Source organism: Trichosurus vulpecula, chromosome 1 (genome assembly GCF_011100635.1).
Source record: "Trichosurus vulpecula isolate mTriVul1 chromosome 1, mTriVul1.pri, whole genome shotgun sequence".
In the NCBI taxonomy this organism is placed as follows: Eukaryota; Metazoa; Chordata; class Mammalia; order Diprotodontia; family Phalangeridae; genus Trichosurus; species Trichosurus vulpecula.
Window position 1 is genome coordinate 189,527,074 of NC_050573.1, and position 12,876 is coordinate 189,539,949.

The window sequence follows — 12,876 nt, forward strand, 5'->3', positions numbered from 1 at the left end:
CTGGACAAGGTAGAGTACAGTAGGACTAATTTGTCTAAAGTAGCACAGCTATTTATTGACCAATTAGAATTAATTGTAATTGTAATTAGAATCTTCCTTAAAATACAGTGTTCTTTTTTGACTTTACCCCAAGATTTCTGTCTGATAACATTTAAATCAGACAATTAGGCTACAGACAACTGAGAAGTAATTATTTCTTATTATCCATCTTTAATACCCTATTTCTATTTTATTCCTTAATTATAAGTGTTTTAATGGGGCTATTGATTTGACTGAGTTAAGTGGTCAGTTTAATCCGGTAATGGTTTCACTGATATTTTACTGACCTGGCTAGTTACTGAGTCTTTCTTGTGGCATTTTATAGACCTAACCTTCAAAAAAATCAAACATAAATGCAACAAATGAAATCATAATGAGATTATAAAAAAAGATGTGTCAGTGATACACTTTGTGACCAAACACCTATTGGAACCCAGATATCTGATTTCTAGCCTGATATAATAACCACAGCTTTTCCAACAATTTGTTTTCTTTCCTCTTAAATTCTTTATCTCCCTTGTCAGCACAGGGAAAAGACACTAGCAAAATAAAAAGTCATTGATATCTTTTAAAAAGAAATATAAGTAATTAAAACACAAAACATTGTAATGCTTTCAAATCAGAAATGAATGCCAGAAGATTCCCTTCTTAATTCAGTATCTCCATATTGTAAATGTTGGCTGTTAATTTTTGAAGCTAGGATGAAATTGGTGATGGTAAGAATTAGAAACTTTTCATACTTTCTCTGAAAACTACTGAATTAGGAAAGACAGTTGATTTATTTTACCACAAACTACTGAAAACATCTTCCATACTAACTCTTTGCCCTAGAAGTGAATTTTTACATTTTACAGTGAAAACTGTTCATCAATGCTGATTCTAAATTGTATGTAAATGAAATTGATTTGTTCACAGTATCTATTCTACAGTGTGAGGGGCACTTTGGAAGAATTGAATTAGCTAGGCCTCAGAGGCAAGAGGCCTCCAGCACATCTGACTGTATGACCCCAGACCAGTCCTCACGTCACTTTTGAGTGCTGCAACTCATGTTAAGTCTGCTGAGTCTGAAATCATTTGCTGTTCTGTATTGGTAGCAGTCCTTATAATAATGAAATTGCATGCCTGGGTCAAAAAAAAAAGAATAAGAATCAAAAAAAGATTGTTCATTTTGTATTTTCTTATGTTTCTTTAACACCATCATTAATTTCTTTGTTCTTTAGGTCTTGAAGATATTTTGTCCTGACTGCAGAAAGAGATGAGGAAAAAAGTTAGGATGCCATTATGACATGAGAGAATGGTGATAGGAATTTCATTTATTTGGAACTGGAAGGGACCATAGAAGCCATCAAGTCCAACTCTCTCAATTTATAGATGAAGAAACTGAGGCAGACAGAGATTAAGTGGCTTGCTCAGGGTCACACAGCTAATAAGTGTCTGAGGCAGGATTTTAACCCAGGGCTACCTGACTCCAAGTGAAGCATTCTAACTGCTCTAGTACCACACTGCCTCTAGGGCCGTAAAATCAATGGGGTTAGTTGGAAAGGGAAGGATACTAGAGCTATTGCTGAGATAGAATCAACAGGACTTGGAAATTGTATTTGATACCAAAAAACTTATAAGCCAACTTTTGGTACATAACCCATTCATAAGTTGGTGATTGCCTGTATCTGATTGTGTACCATGGTCTGGGTAGGAAGAAGGAGGTCAGGGAAGCTCAAGAATAGTTGAGTTTTTGAAATTTTCTTCAGAAGCAGTAATATCTTTGAGCTTTCCTTCCCATCCAGAAGTAGCTAGATGGCACATTGGATTTCAGGATCTCAGGAAGACCTGAGTTCAAATCCAGCCTCAGAAACTTATTAGCTCTATGACTCTGGGTAAGTCCCGTAACCACTGCCTCAGTTTCTTCAACTGTAAAATGGATATACATACCTCCCTTGGTTTTTAATGAGGATCAAATAAGATAATATGTGTAAAGTGCTTAGCATAGTCCCTGGTATAGAGTGAAGCATTTAATAAATGCTTGTTCCCTTCTTTCCTTCCTTCCTTTATAGCATGCTCTTGAGCTCATTAATATCTGATATGTGTCTCTTATCATGTTAGTTTGTTGCTACATTGTTTGCTACTACCAAACCCTGTTGAGTGGCAGGATTGTATAACATGAAACCAAGTAACCGAAGTAACCAAATTATAAATTTAAGTTTAGGGTATGTGCCATATTCAGTAGCCAAAGGAAAAACTTCTAGATGTATATTGCCATTCTTATGTTTGGTAAGAATGGTAATTTGTATCCTTAAATAATTTTCCACGGCAAATTTTCCACTAGTGTGGAAGCAGTTACCTACCTAGGATACTTCAAAGAAAAACACTGAATTGCTTCTCATGACACTTGGTTTACTAGTTTGTAATGTCTTTAAAAGAAGTAAGAATGAATTATCATTTACTGTTATGCTTGAGTCTCCCAGACATGCTATTCAGGTGATAAGGCAGTAAGTATCTCGAGTAATTGCCCAGAAATGTAGCTGGGGGTCTGTATCAGAATGGCTGTCCCCCTGAAATGCCATGTAAATATCAACTATTATTATTTCCCCTCATAGAACTTTTTTTTCACAGCACTTGGTGAAGTTAAAGGAATGAAAATACTGGTTTGGGCAGGGAGGAGACAAAAACACAGCAGGCACAGAACGAATATGTAAATTTATAAAACAATAACCAAACAACCTAGCTAAAATAACTGAAATCTTACAAAGTAGAATTCACTAAGTGTAATATGTTTTTAATCTGTTCTCTAGTTTGTAAACTCTATAATAACAAATTTTGCAATATTGGGCTTGTCCGTAACAAAGCATGCAGGCATTATTTATTCTCAGTAGTGGATACTATAATTGTCCAGGAATTACCCAAGTGTTTATTTTTATCTGGAAGTAGAAGTGTTGTAAGTTGAGCACAAACTTGATTACTTTTCCTTTCCCTGTCAGAAAAATCTTTCTTTTAAAATTAATAATATTGTAAATAATAGACTCTCCAAAAGATCAGTCACTGAAAGAAGAAAAGGCGTGGGTAGCAATGGGGATAATTCACATGTGGAAAACTCCTGTACAACTCTTGAAGTTATTCTGTGGCATTTACTAACTTTTAATGCAGTAAGATCTTTACAAGGTTTTTTGCAAGGACATAATTAACATCAACAAACAAATTAGATAATATGTGGTAAAAATACAGTATTTTAAATACTACAGATATCTTTAAATTTTCAAAATATTTTAAGAAAAAAATTTCTTTATATGTTTTATTTCTGTTGTGCCTTGAAATTGATGATCCAGCTGCCTTCAGCTTGGGAGACAATAAGTTTATCATTTTAATGTCTACTCCTTAACAGTTTTCTCACCTTTCCATCACTTGTCCTGATCAGCTCCAGTTTTTCTTATCCTCCTCCCTAAACTTTGGAGCCTTACTGAGAGCACTCCTTGAGCATCCACAAGCCACTGTCCTAACTTGCTTCTTTTTATATCTGCTTCCTTTTAACTTCTCTTGTTTGTAAGTATAAATGTTTGAGGGTTTTTATACACGTATAAAGATCCATTTGCTTTAAGTTAGGAGAAATCTTCACTGATCAGTTGGGAATTAGCTGGCTTTGATGTCCAACTTCTTTGCCAGTATTAGCAGTAGCTCAATAAATGTTGACTCCATGATTGATCATCAGGGCTGTCCAAAATGCAGCCCGTGGGCCGCATGCAGCCCACAGTTTGATTTATTTGGCCCACAGTTGAATTTGCGGCTGCCCACAAGCATAGAAATTTACATAAATGCTTTAGTAAACAAAGCTGAGCTATTGCAGAGCTCTCACTAAAATGGCAAATCAAAATATATTGTCTGTTGTTTCAAGAAAAACCTAAGGTTGGACAGCCCTGGATTATATTATTTAGAAAAGATTCACTCTGCAAGAGATGTTTTGGATCTACTATTAGCTTGTTCGCAAACAAAAGAAAAATTTTCTCACCCCAAAATTGGGACATCTATGTATACAACGAATTGTGATTCTTAGTGTTTACCTCTAATGAAAAAAGACAATATCATTAAAACTTCAGGGTTTTTATTGTTTTCTTTCTTGAGACAATCTAAAAACATTAGTTTAGCCAACAAACTTGTTTCTAAGCTCTTTTCATATCTCAGGCATCTCTGTTCACATTTATGTCACTTCATATGAGATAATGCTGGGGGGGGAAGAGAGCGGTGTGTGTTTTTGGTTTTAGCTAAGACCAGATATAATAAGAAATTTCCAAACACTTGCTCTTTCTAGTCATATACATAGGGTATTTGCTTTTTAGTCAGGAATTCTCCAAGAATCTCTTAAAGGCACATGTAATATCTAACACTTGGCCCAACCATTTTGGAAAACAATTTGGAACTATGCCTAAAAGGCTATAAAGCTGCATACTTTTGATTTGTCAATACCACTTCTAGGTCTGTAACCCAAAGAGATCAAAGAAAAGGGAAAAATATCTATTTGTAAAAAAAAATACTTATAGCAGCTCTTTCTGTGGTTTCAAAGAATTGGAAATTGCAGGGATGCCCATCAACTGGGGAGGGGCTGAACAAGTTGGATATATGATTGCGATGGAATACTTATAGGGCTATAAGAAATGATGAAAAGAATGACTTCAGAAAAACCTGGGAAGACTTTTGTGAATTGATGCGAAGTGATGTGAGCAGAACCAGTTATACACAATAACAGCAATAATGTAATGATGATCAACTGTGAAAGACTCAGCTACTCTGATCAAGAAAGTGATCCAAGACAGTTCCAAGGAGCCCATGATGGAAGATGTTATCCACCTCTAGAGAGAGAAACATTTAACTCTGAGCACACATTGAGCGTACTTTTTTTTCATGTGTGTCATCTTTTACAAAATGGATAATATGGAATCTGAATTTCAAATCCAGCCTCAGACATTTCCTAGCTGTGTGACCTTGGCAAGTCATTTAATCTTTGTTCATCTTAACCCAGTGAAGAAAGAAATGACAAACAACTCCAGTATCCTTTCCAAGAAGACCCTATGGACAGTAGTAAAATGTTATGATCCATAGGGTCACAAAGACTCGGACATGACTGAGCAACTGAACAACAATATGGAAATATGTTTTGCATGACTTCATATGTATATTTGATATCTTATTGCTTGCCTTCTCAAGGAATTAGGGAGGGGCACGAGGGAGAGAGAATTTGGAACTCAAAATTTTTTTAAAAGACTGTTTAATTTTTTTCAAAAATATAATTGGGAAATATTTAATGAAATATATATGTGTGTATATATATATATTTAAATACCCAAGAGTTCTCAAATATAGCTATCTAAAGCTAAAATTGGATAACGTGAGAAGTTATGACTTTCCTTTTCACTAGATGACTTGAAGCAAAGTCCTTGTTCACGATGTAGGCAGTGCAGGGGATTCTTTTTCAGCCACTAGCAGTGCTAGATGGCTTGGGAGGTCTCTTCTTTGATTCTATGAAAAAATAGTATGAATTAGCAGAAACTTTAAAAACTCTTAAGTACTTTCTTTGAGAATATGTGTATTTTGTAAACATTTGGAGGATTGGTTTTGATGTGTATGTTCCTTGATTTGTCATTTTTAAAAATTCATGTTTTCTTCCAAATTTTTAGGAAATGGCAAAAGTCCTCAATCATCCAAGAGTCTATGCTTTTCTGCATATACCAGTACAATCTGCTTCTGACAGTGTGTTAATGGAAATGAAAAGAGAATACTGTGTGGCAGACTTCAAACAAGTAGTGGATTTTCTGAAAGAAAAGTAAGTACTCATGAAAATAATAATTTCTCTTTTTTTAGTCAAGAATATGTGATAGAAATGTACTTACTTGCAACTCTATAATTAAAGGAACAAAAGAAAATGTGAAAACCCTTTTGAAACTTTCAAAACCTCTGTATTTTCTAAGAAATATGCCCTTGATGTGGTTTCTTCTTTCTCCTTAGCTTAAACCACTATGCACCTTTTCATGAAAACTTTAATTTATACAAAATTGATTATCTTCCTACAACAATAAGAATTGTGATTTTTTTTCATGCCTGACCTGCTAGATCTAAACCAAGTTCATTTCATTTTGCCTCATCTCTTATAAAGTGGCTTTTTGACATTTTATGCTTAACTTTAACCAGTGTAGAGGCCCAATCATGACCTTGACAACGGATAAATTTTAGGGGAAGTATTTTTGGTTCATTATCTACAATTGTTGCTATACATTGATTCGTAGAGTTTTTTTTAATTGTGATTCATATGACGGTTATAAATTTCTGTTTTATCAAAGCAAAATTACTCAAAGTTAGTTGATATTTACACTAAGACAAAAAAGCACGTTTTGTTTCACCAACACTGATGATGCTCTTCAAAGGTCATCATCATAAAATGTTGAGTGCCTGCTTTCTAGAAATTAGGAAATAAAAGTGAGTTACCAAGGTCATCTAGCATCACTTCAAGCCTAGTGCAGCATTCTCTCTTTGTTGTGCAATATCATTTGGATATTTTGAAACCTAGGACTTTGACACTTTTTGGGAATTCCTTTTTTTCCCCTACATATTTTCTTAGCAACAGTTGGACTTACTTCTTTATTGTTGTTCAGTTGTTTTTAACTCTCTGTGACCCCATGGACCATGTCACACCAATACTGTCCATGAGGTTTTCTTGGTGAAGGTACTGGAGTGGTTTTCTGGGAAAAGATACATTTCTTTTTCCAGTGGATTAAAGCAAACAGAGGTTATGTGACTTCCCCAGGGTCACATAGCTAGTAAGTGTCTGAGGCCAGACTTGAACTCAGGTCTTTCCAATTCCAGGCCCAGTGCTTTCTCCAATGACCTACATAGCTGTCCAAACTTACTTTTTACCTGTTTCTCTTATCCTATTTATGTTTATGTACGTTTTTGTCATGTTCAATTACTACTATGATGTGACTCCTTTATGAGTATTCTAAAACAAGTATTTTTCCTCTCTTTAACCAGTCATTCAACCTAGCTAACCATGTTTTATTTATAAAACTGTTTCCTCCCTCATTTATTTTGATTTCCCATCCCTTCAGTCTTTTTTCTTCAGGCTTTCTTTTAATTTATTTCAATCTTAGGCATTTCTGAATTATCCTGACCATATAGTACTTACATTAATTGAAATATAAATAGCTGTTTGAATATGCATGTCACTGAGCTGAAAAAAAAAAGGTTCAGCATAAACTCATAGTTTTCACTGAAAATGAATTGATTACATTTATAAAGCTTACAAATGTAGAAAACAGGGTAGTAATGCTTCCCTGGTTCTTTCAGACTTCTAGCAACAATGTATATGTTAGTTAAGAATAGAAAGCTGTTTGTTTTTTTAATTGTAGGTGTCTATAATTGATTTTTTACTTTTTATTATCTTCCTCTTTTCCTTGTATTTATACCATCTCAGAGTAACTAGTCTCTCTGACATAAAAGAATACTCTTACAAGGTTTGGCACTGATAAATGGAATGTTTCAAAAGTGCAAATAAAGAACTGCACCTGTGAAGTCTCTTGATTCTTACCTATTGAAGCAATAGCAAATAATACACACAGTTCATGAATCTTTCACAATTCTTGCCAAGTGTAGACATGCTTTTTGTTACCTAAAGTAGCCCAGAACACTTTTCAAACAGTTCTCTGTGGGAATAGAGTAAAGGGAAATTCAGGAATCAGTATCTTTTCCTTCCTTTCACTTTGGGGTAAAGTTGACTTACTTCTTTAAGATATGACATTGTTGACTCTTAACCAAGCAGGTGGCCTGCAGCAAGATTCAGCCTCATAGATGTTTGTGATGAATGTACCTGTTATGTCTATCACATCTTGAGCAGTTTCATCAGCATCATTAGGCCATCCTTGGACGGGGGAGGGAGAGGAACATATTTGAAAATTAAAGTACAAACATAAGATAATAAAATAATAAGTTATAGACAGGGTAGAAGACACAGCTGATCTTCCATCAGTTTTCTAGTTCATATCTATGGCATTCTCACAGGACTTAGCAATTCTGAACTTAAGATATCAGGCCTTTAGGGTTGAGCTAGTTCAGCCTCCACCTATTGAGAAATCTTCTCAACTACGTCCTGATACTTGTTCCTACAGGCTCAACAAAAATACCTCCTAGTGAAAGAGAGCTTATTATCATCCCAGGCAGTCTTTTTCAACATTTTCAAGTAAGAGAAAGATTATGTACTAAAAAAGATCTTAAGGAGAATATTTGCTACTGAAATTTAGCCATCCTTATTTTTCTGTGGCATATACACCACTTTCCAAACATTAGATGTTTTTTCTTCCTGTTTGGAAGAAACAGGTTTTGGTCAAATGGATTAATTCCTCAAAATGCTTGTTTTGCAGTCTCCAAAGCTTTGTGGTTCCCCTATCAATGTAAACTGACCCATGATTTTGGGAAGCTTACAACAATCAATGCATGTCTTTCTAACACTAAATTTGGGTTACACTTTTCTTAATCACATAGAAAGTGCCTACTGGTGGTGTCCTGTTTTCCCATGTGCACCAGGGTCAAAATGAAGGAGACTTCATAATTTGTTGTTGTGGAGGAATAACTAAACTTTATAAAATTGTTGTTTAACTACAATGGCATTTCCTTCGCTTTTCTCTTCTCTTTCTGTAGTCTTTAATGTTGCTGTGTTTTGATCAAAACTGCCTTTTCCCCACTCCTCAGCTCTGCTGTCATGTAAAGTGTAAAGCATTCTGTTTGGTTAAGTCATTTAAAAATAAATCTAATTTTTTTCTCTTAGCAGTGTGTTTCTGGTATCTAAAATCTTGCATCAGAAATTTAAGGAGCCAGTGTCTCAATCAATTTCCTCCAAGGATCCAATGTTTTAAGTCCACCCACAACATTTAAAACTGAAATCCAGAATGAGAGTGCTTGATTACCTGAAGCTGCAGGTTTTAAAACTGAAGAACTCAATAATATTTATGACCTAGTTTAATGTTTCTCAAACAGTGGAAGTGAAATCTTTTTAATTATTTTTCTTTACAGTTGAAATTGGCCTATGTTTTTGCTAGGAGCATTACAGGTTTACATATGAACCAACTTGAAGCTGATTCATTATTCTCTTCAGTTGTTTGAAAGTTGGCAGCTATTGTAATAACAGCAGCTGGATTTCAGATAACCTAGTAGTTCTGGCACATGTTGGGGCATATGGGAATTTATTAAATCATGCAACCTTTGCAAAAAACAGTGTCTGAATTACTTGATTTCCAAATTTGAAACAGCTGGTCACAAGAAGACAATTATCTCTGACTTAAATCATTTCCTTCAGACTATTGATAATTTAGTAGTGAATTTAATAATTAATTTGATGTCTTTTTTTTTAAATACCAAAAATTAAGTTTTTGAAATATAATAGACTCTAGAATTTGGAGTCTACTGTGTTGCATACAACAATAGATGAGATTATATTAATGTGCTAAATGTTTCCAAGTCTTTTAAAATATTTGTGCAACATTGTATAAATTATTTGTTAAAAAATCTCTTGTATTAATTAATTACATGTAAGAATCTTGCTACTTCTGTTCATTTTTTTTCTTCTTGTGATTAAATCCAAATAAAGTCCTCCTGTCTTTCTCCAAAATTTCTTTACTGTCTTTGCAGAAGTGCCACCAAGGCCTGCCTCTACTTCATGCTTTATTGTATATCAAAAATCATATTATTCTTGGTGTATTTGCTGAGCAAAGTACCATTTACAAATTTGTGTGTTTGTAGATTTTTGGTTATCCCTTTGCAAAATTTTCTGATTAAGGTATAAAATTAAGGTCCAAGGCCCTAATAATAAACAATTAAATTAAAATACAGAAAATTTTGAAATAAAAAAATTTAGATAATGTCTTTTTCCAGATCAAAACTTTAGAAAATGTAGAAAGGAGATTTCTGGTGAAACTAACTCATCAGGTATTACTAAATTTGATTTGGTTCTTAATAACTTAAATGACTCTGTGGTCTCATCAAAATAGATATTTCCCCTGTTGATATAGACCACTTCCTATCTACACCTTCTTATTCTCCACAATTCTTTTTCATAACTGTCCATAAATTTTCAGTAGAGAATCTACCCAGTCCTTTCAAAGCCATCCTGAAATTGCTTTAGCCTTTCAAGGGCCCCGGCTAAGTACAAGCTCTATCCACCTATTGTTTCTCTTTCATACTGTGTAACTGCCAACCATCTTTTCCCAAACAGGCATGGCCTTGTCTACTTCTCATTAGCTGGTATTGCTCTTTATTAGGATACGTTTACCATATGTCTTTCTATTGCCATGTGAGTCACCTCTAATTTTTATTTTTCTAAGTGCATGGTGTTCCTTTATTCACGTCCAGCATCACTGTGAGAATATTGATGTCCTAAAGAATTTTTTTTAGTTTAAAAATGCTTAGAATCATTGATAGTCTTGTACAGTTATTGTTTTTCTTTATTCCAGTCTAGTGTCTGAGTATTAGTTATGCAGCTCTGAGCCTACCTCCTTTTTTGAAGTGTGTGCTGTAGCATTTTTTTTTTATTCTTACTTGGACTCTTCCCTTCTGACATATTTTAAACATTGATGCCTGAGTATAGCAGAAAGAGTACCTGAACCTGGAATCACAGTTCAAATCTAGGTTCAAACCGCCATTCTTTCACTTCTTATTTGTTTAACCATAGTAAAGCAACTTGACTTTTCTGGACCTCAGTTTCCTTATATGTAAAATGAGGAGATTGGAGTAGATAGTCTCTAAATTTCCTTCTGACTCTAGATCTGTGATCCTATGATCTTATGAATAAGAGCAGTCAGTGTTGAGTAGTCCTAATGATCCTCTTCCAGTGATTCTGGCACTTAGAATATATGAACAGAGAGAGAAAGAATGCTTGTGAACATGGTAGGAAGAGCTTGAAGAGAAGTACTGCTTAGAGTTTAGTGTTTGCAGTGTCCAAGTATCTTTCAAATTTTAATACCATTCTTCCTTATTTTATCTTATGATAAGATTTGGAACAGGAAGAGACCATAGAGAACATCCAGTCCAGTTCCATCATATAACAGGTGAAGCAAATGAGGCCCAAAGAGTTTAAGTAAAATGTGCAAGGTCATTCCAATAATAAGTAGCAGAGAAAGTGAATCCAGGCCCTTCAACTCTATATCCATTTTTCTTTCCACTGTACTCTACGCAGTATATCTGATACTAAAGTGGTAAGAGTCCATATGCAGCAATTTAACTATCCTGCCAGTGAGAACAAATCATTTTGGAAAGGCTGGCAAATCCATTACGTTGCATATCTATTTGAAAAACACATATTTTCAGAACTATCTGCTGTACTCACTTCAGACTTCATAGAAGGATTTTTTTTTTAAATTCTCAGCTACTTTTTACTGTCTTGTGAAATAATACTTCCCTTCTCTATCTCTGTCATGTTTTACAAATGAAACTGTACTCTAAATGGTTTTTGCCCTCAGCATTCATGTTTTTCTGTTAGGCAAGATTATGTGCCTGAAAGACAGTTTCTGGTCTTTTTATGGCCTCTTCCTTGTGGCAGTTATTTTGTATGTTTAACTTCTAAGAAACGACAATTGAGTTAAAACTTTACGTTAGTTTTGACTCATATTTTAGCAACATTATAATATATAGATTTGATTTGGAATCCAGTAAACTAATGTGTTTCATTCCAGTTTTGATTTATATTTTAGTTTGGTTCAAGCTTTTGTCTTAGAATTCTGTCGAACAGAAACAATGTTTAACTACTTAACTCTGAAAAACATGGGCATTGTCCAGACATCGAGGATGTCTCAGTTCTTGCACAGGAGAATAATCTACCTTCAAATAATACTTCTATATTTTATTGAAAAAAATATCTTTTGTCCCCTAGGCATGATTTCATTAAGTATTTGTTAAGTGCCAATTATGTGCTAGGCACAACCGCTAGCCTTAGGGAGTTTACTGTAAAGATATATCACGCACACAGATAAGTAAATACAAGATAATTTGAAAAGAAAGAACTCTAGCTGGAACAATCTGAAAAGACTTTGCATAAGAGCTGATATTGCTGATCTGAGATTTGAAGGAAGCTAAACATTCTAGGAGGCAGAGATGAGGAAGAAGTGTACTCTAAGCAGGGAATACCATCTGTATGAAGGCACAGAAGTAGTGGGTACAGTGTCAAGTAATAGGCCATTTGGGCTAGGATAAAAAACAAATGAAGGGGAATAACTTGAAATAAATCTAGAAAAGCAGGTTGGAGCCAGCTTATGAAGGGCTATAAGTGTTAGGCTGAAACATTTCTATTTATAAAATTCCAGAGGCAATAGGCAGCCACTCGAGATTTTTGAGTAGGGGAGTAGTTTGACCAGGCTTGAGCATTAGGTAGACTAATCATAAATATGATAATATGGTCAATCAAACTCCCAAAACTGGGGCTCTTAAATTTTTGTCTCATGGACTCTTTTGAAGTTTTGGACCCCGTCTCAGAATGATATTTTTAAATGAATACAATAAAATAAGATTATAGAGGAAACCAGTTACATTAAAATACTTTGAAAATATTTCAGCCAATCCAGGTTAGGAATGCTTGTCTTTAAGGAGCATCTCATTAGCACATTCTACCACTCGTGTTGAAGAAAGCTCAGTCTGCTCTCCCATTTCATTGCTTACTAAGGTAGTTTCCATCAAGGCACTATTCCTTGTATCATTGTGCCCATTCTTATTCTTTTATTCATTTAAGAATTATTTATCCAATGGCTGCTGAACTTTGAGATGTATACTTTCTGATATTCCTCCTCCAATTGAGCCTCTCTCCAGTCTGCTTAATACTTC

General features: G+C 34.6%; 1 protein-coding gene across 1 annotated transcript in view; it reads left to right on the forward strand.

Annotated features, from left to right (window-relative positions):
* CDKAL1 (CDK5 regulatory subunit associated protein 1 like 1) overlaps positions 1 to 12,876 on the forward strand; it is a 695,070-nt gene that overhangs the window by 444,530 nt on the left and 237,664 nt on the right. The window contains exon 11 of the mRNA XM_036741492.1: positions 5,700 to 5,845. Coding sequence (XP_036597387.1) covers positions 5,700 to 5,845 — 146 coding nt within the window. The remainder of the gene's footprint in view (positions 1 to 5,699; positions 5,846 to 12,876) is intronic.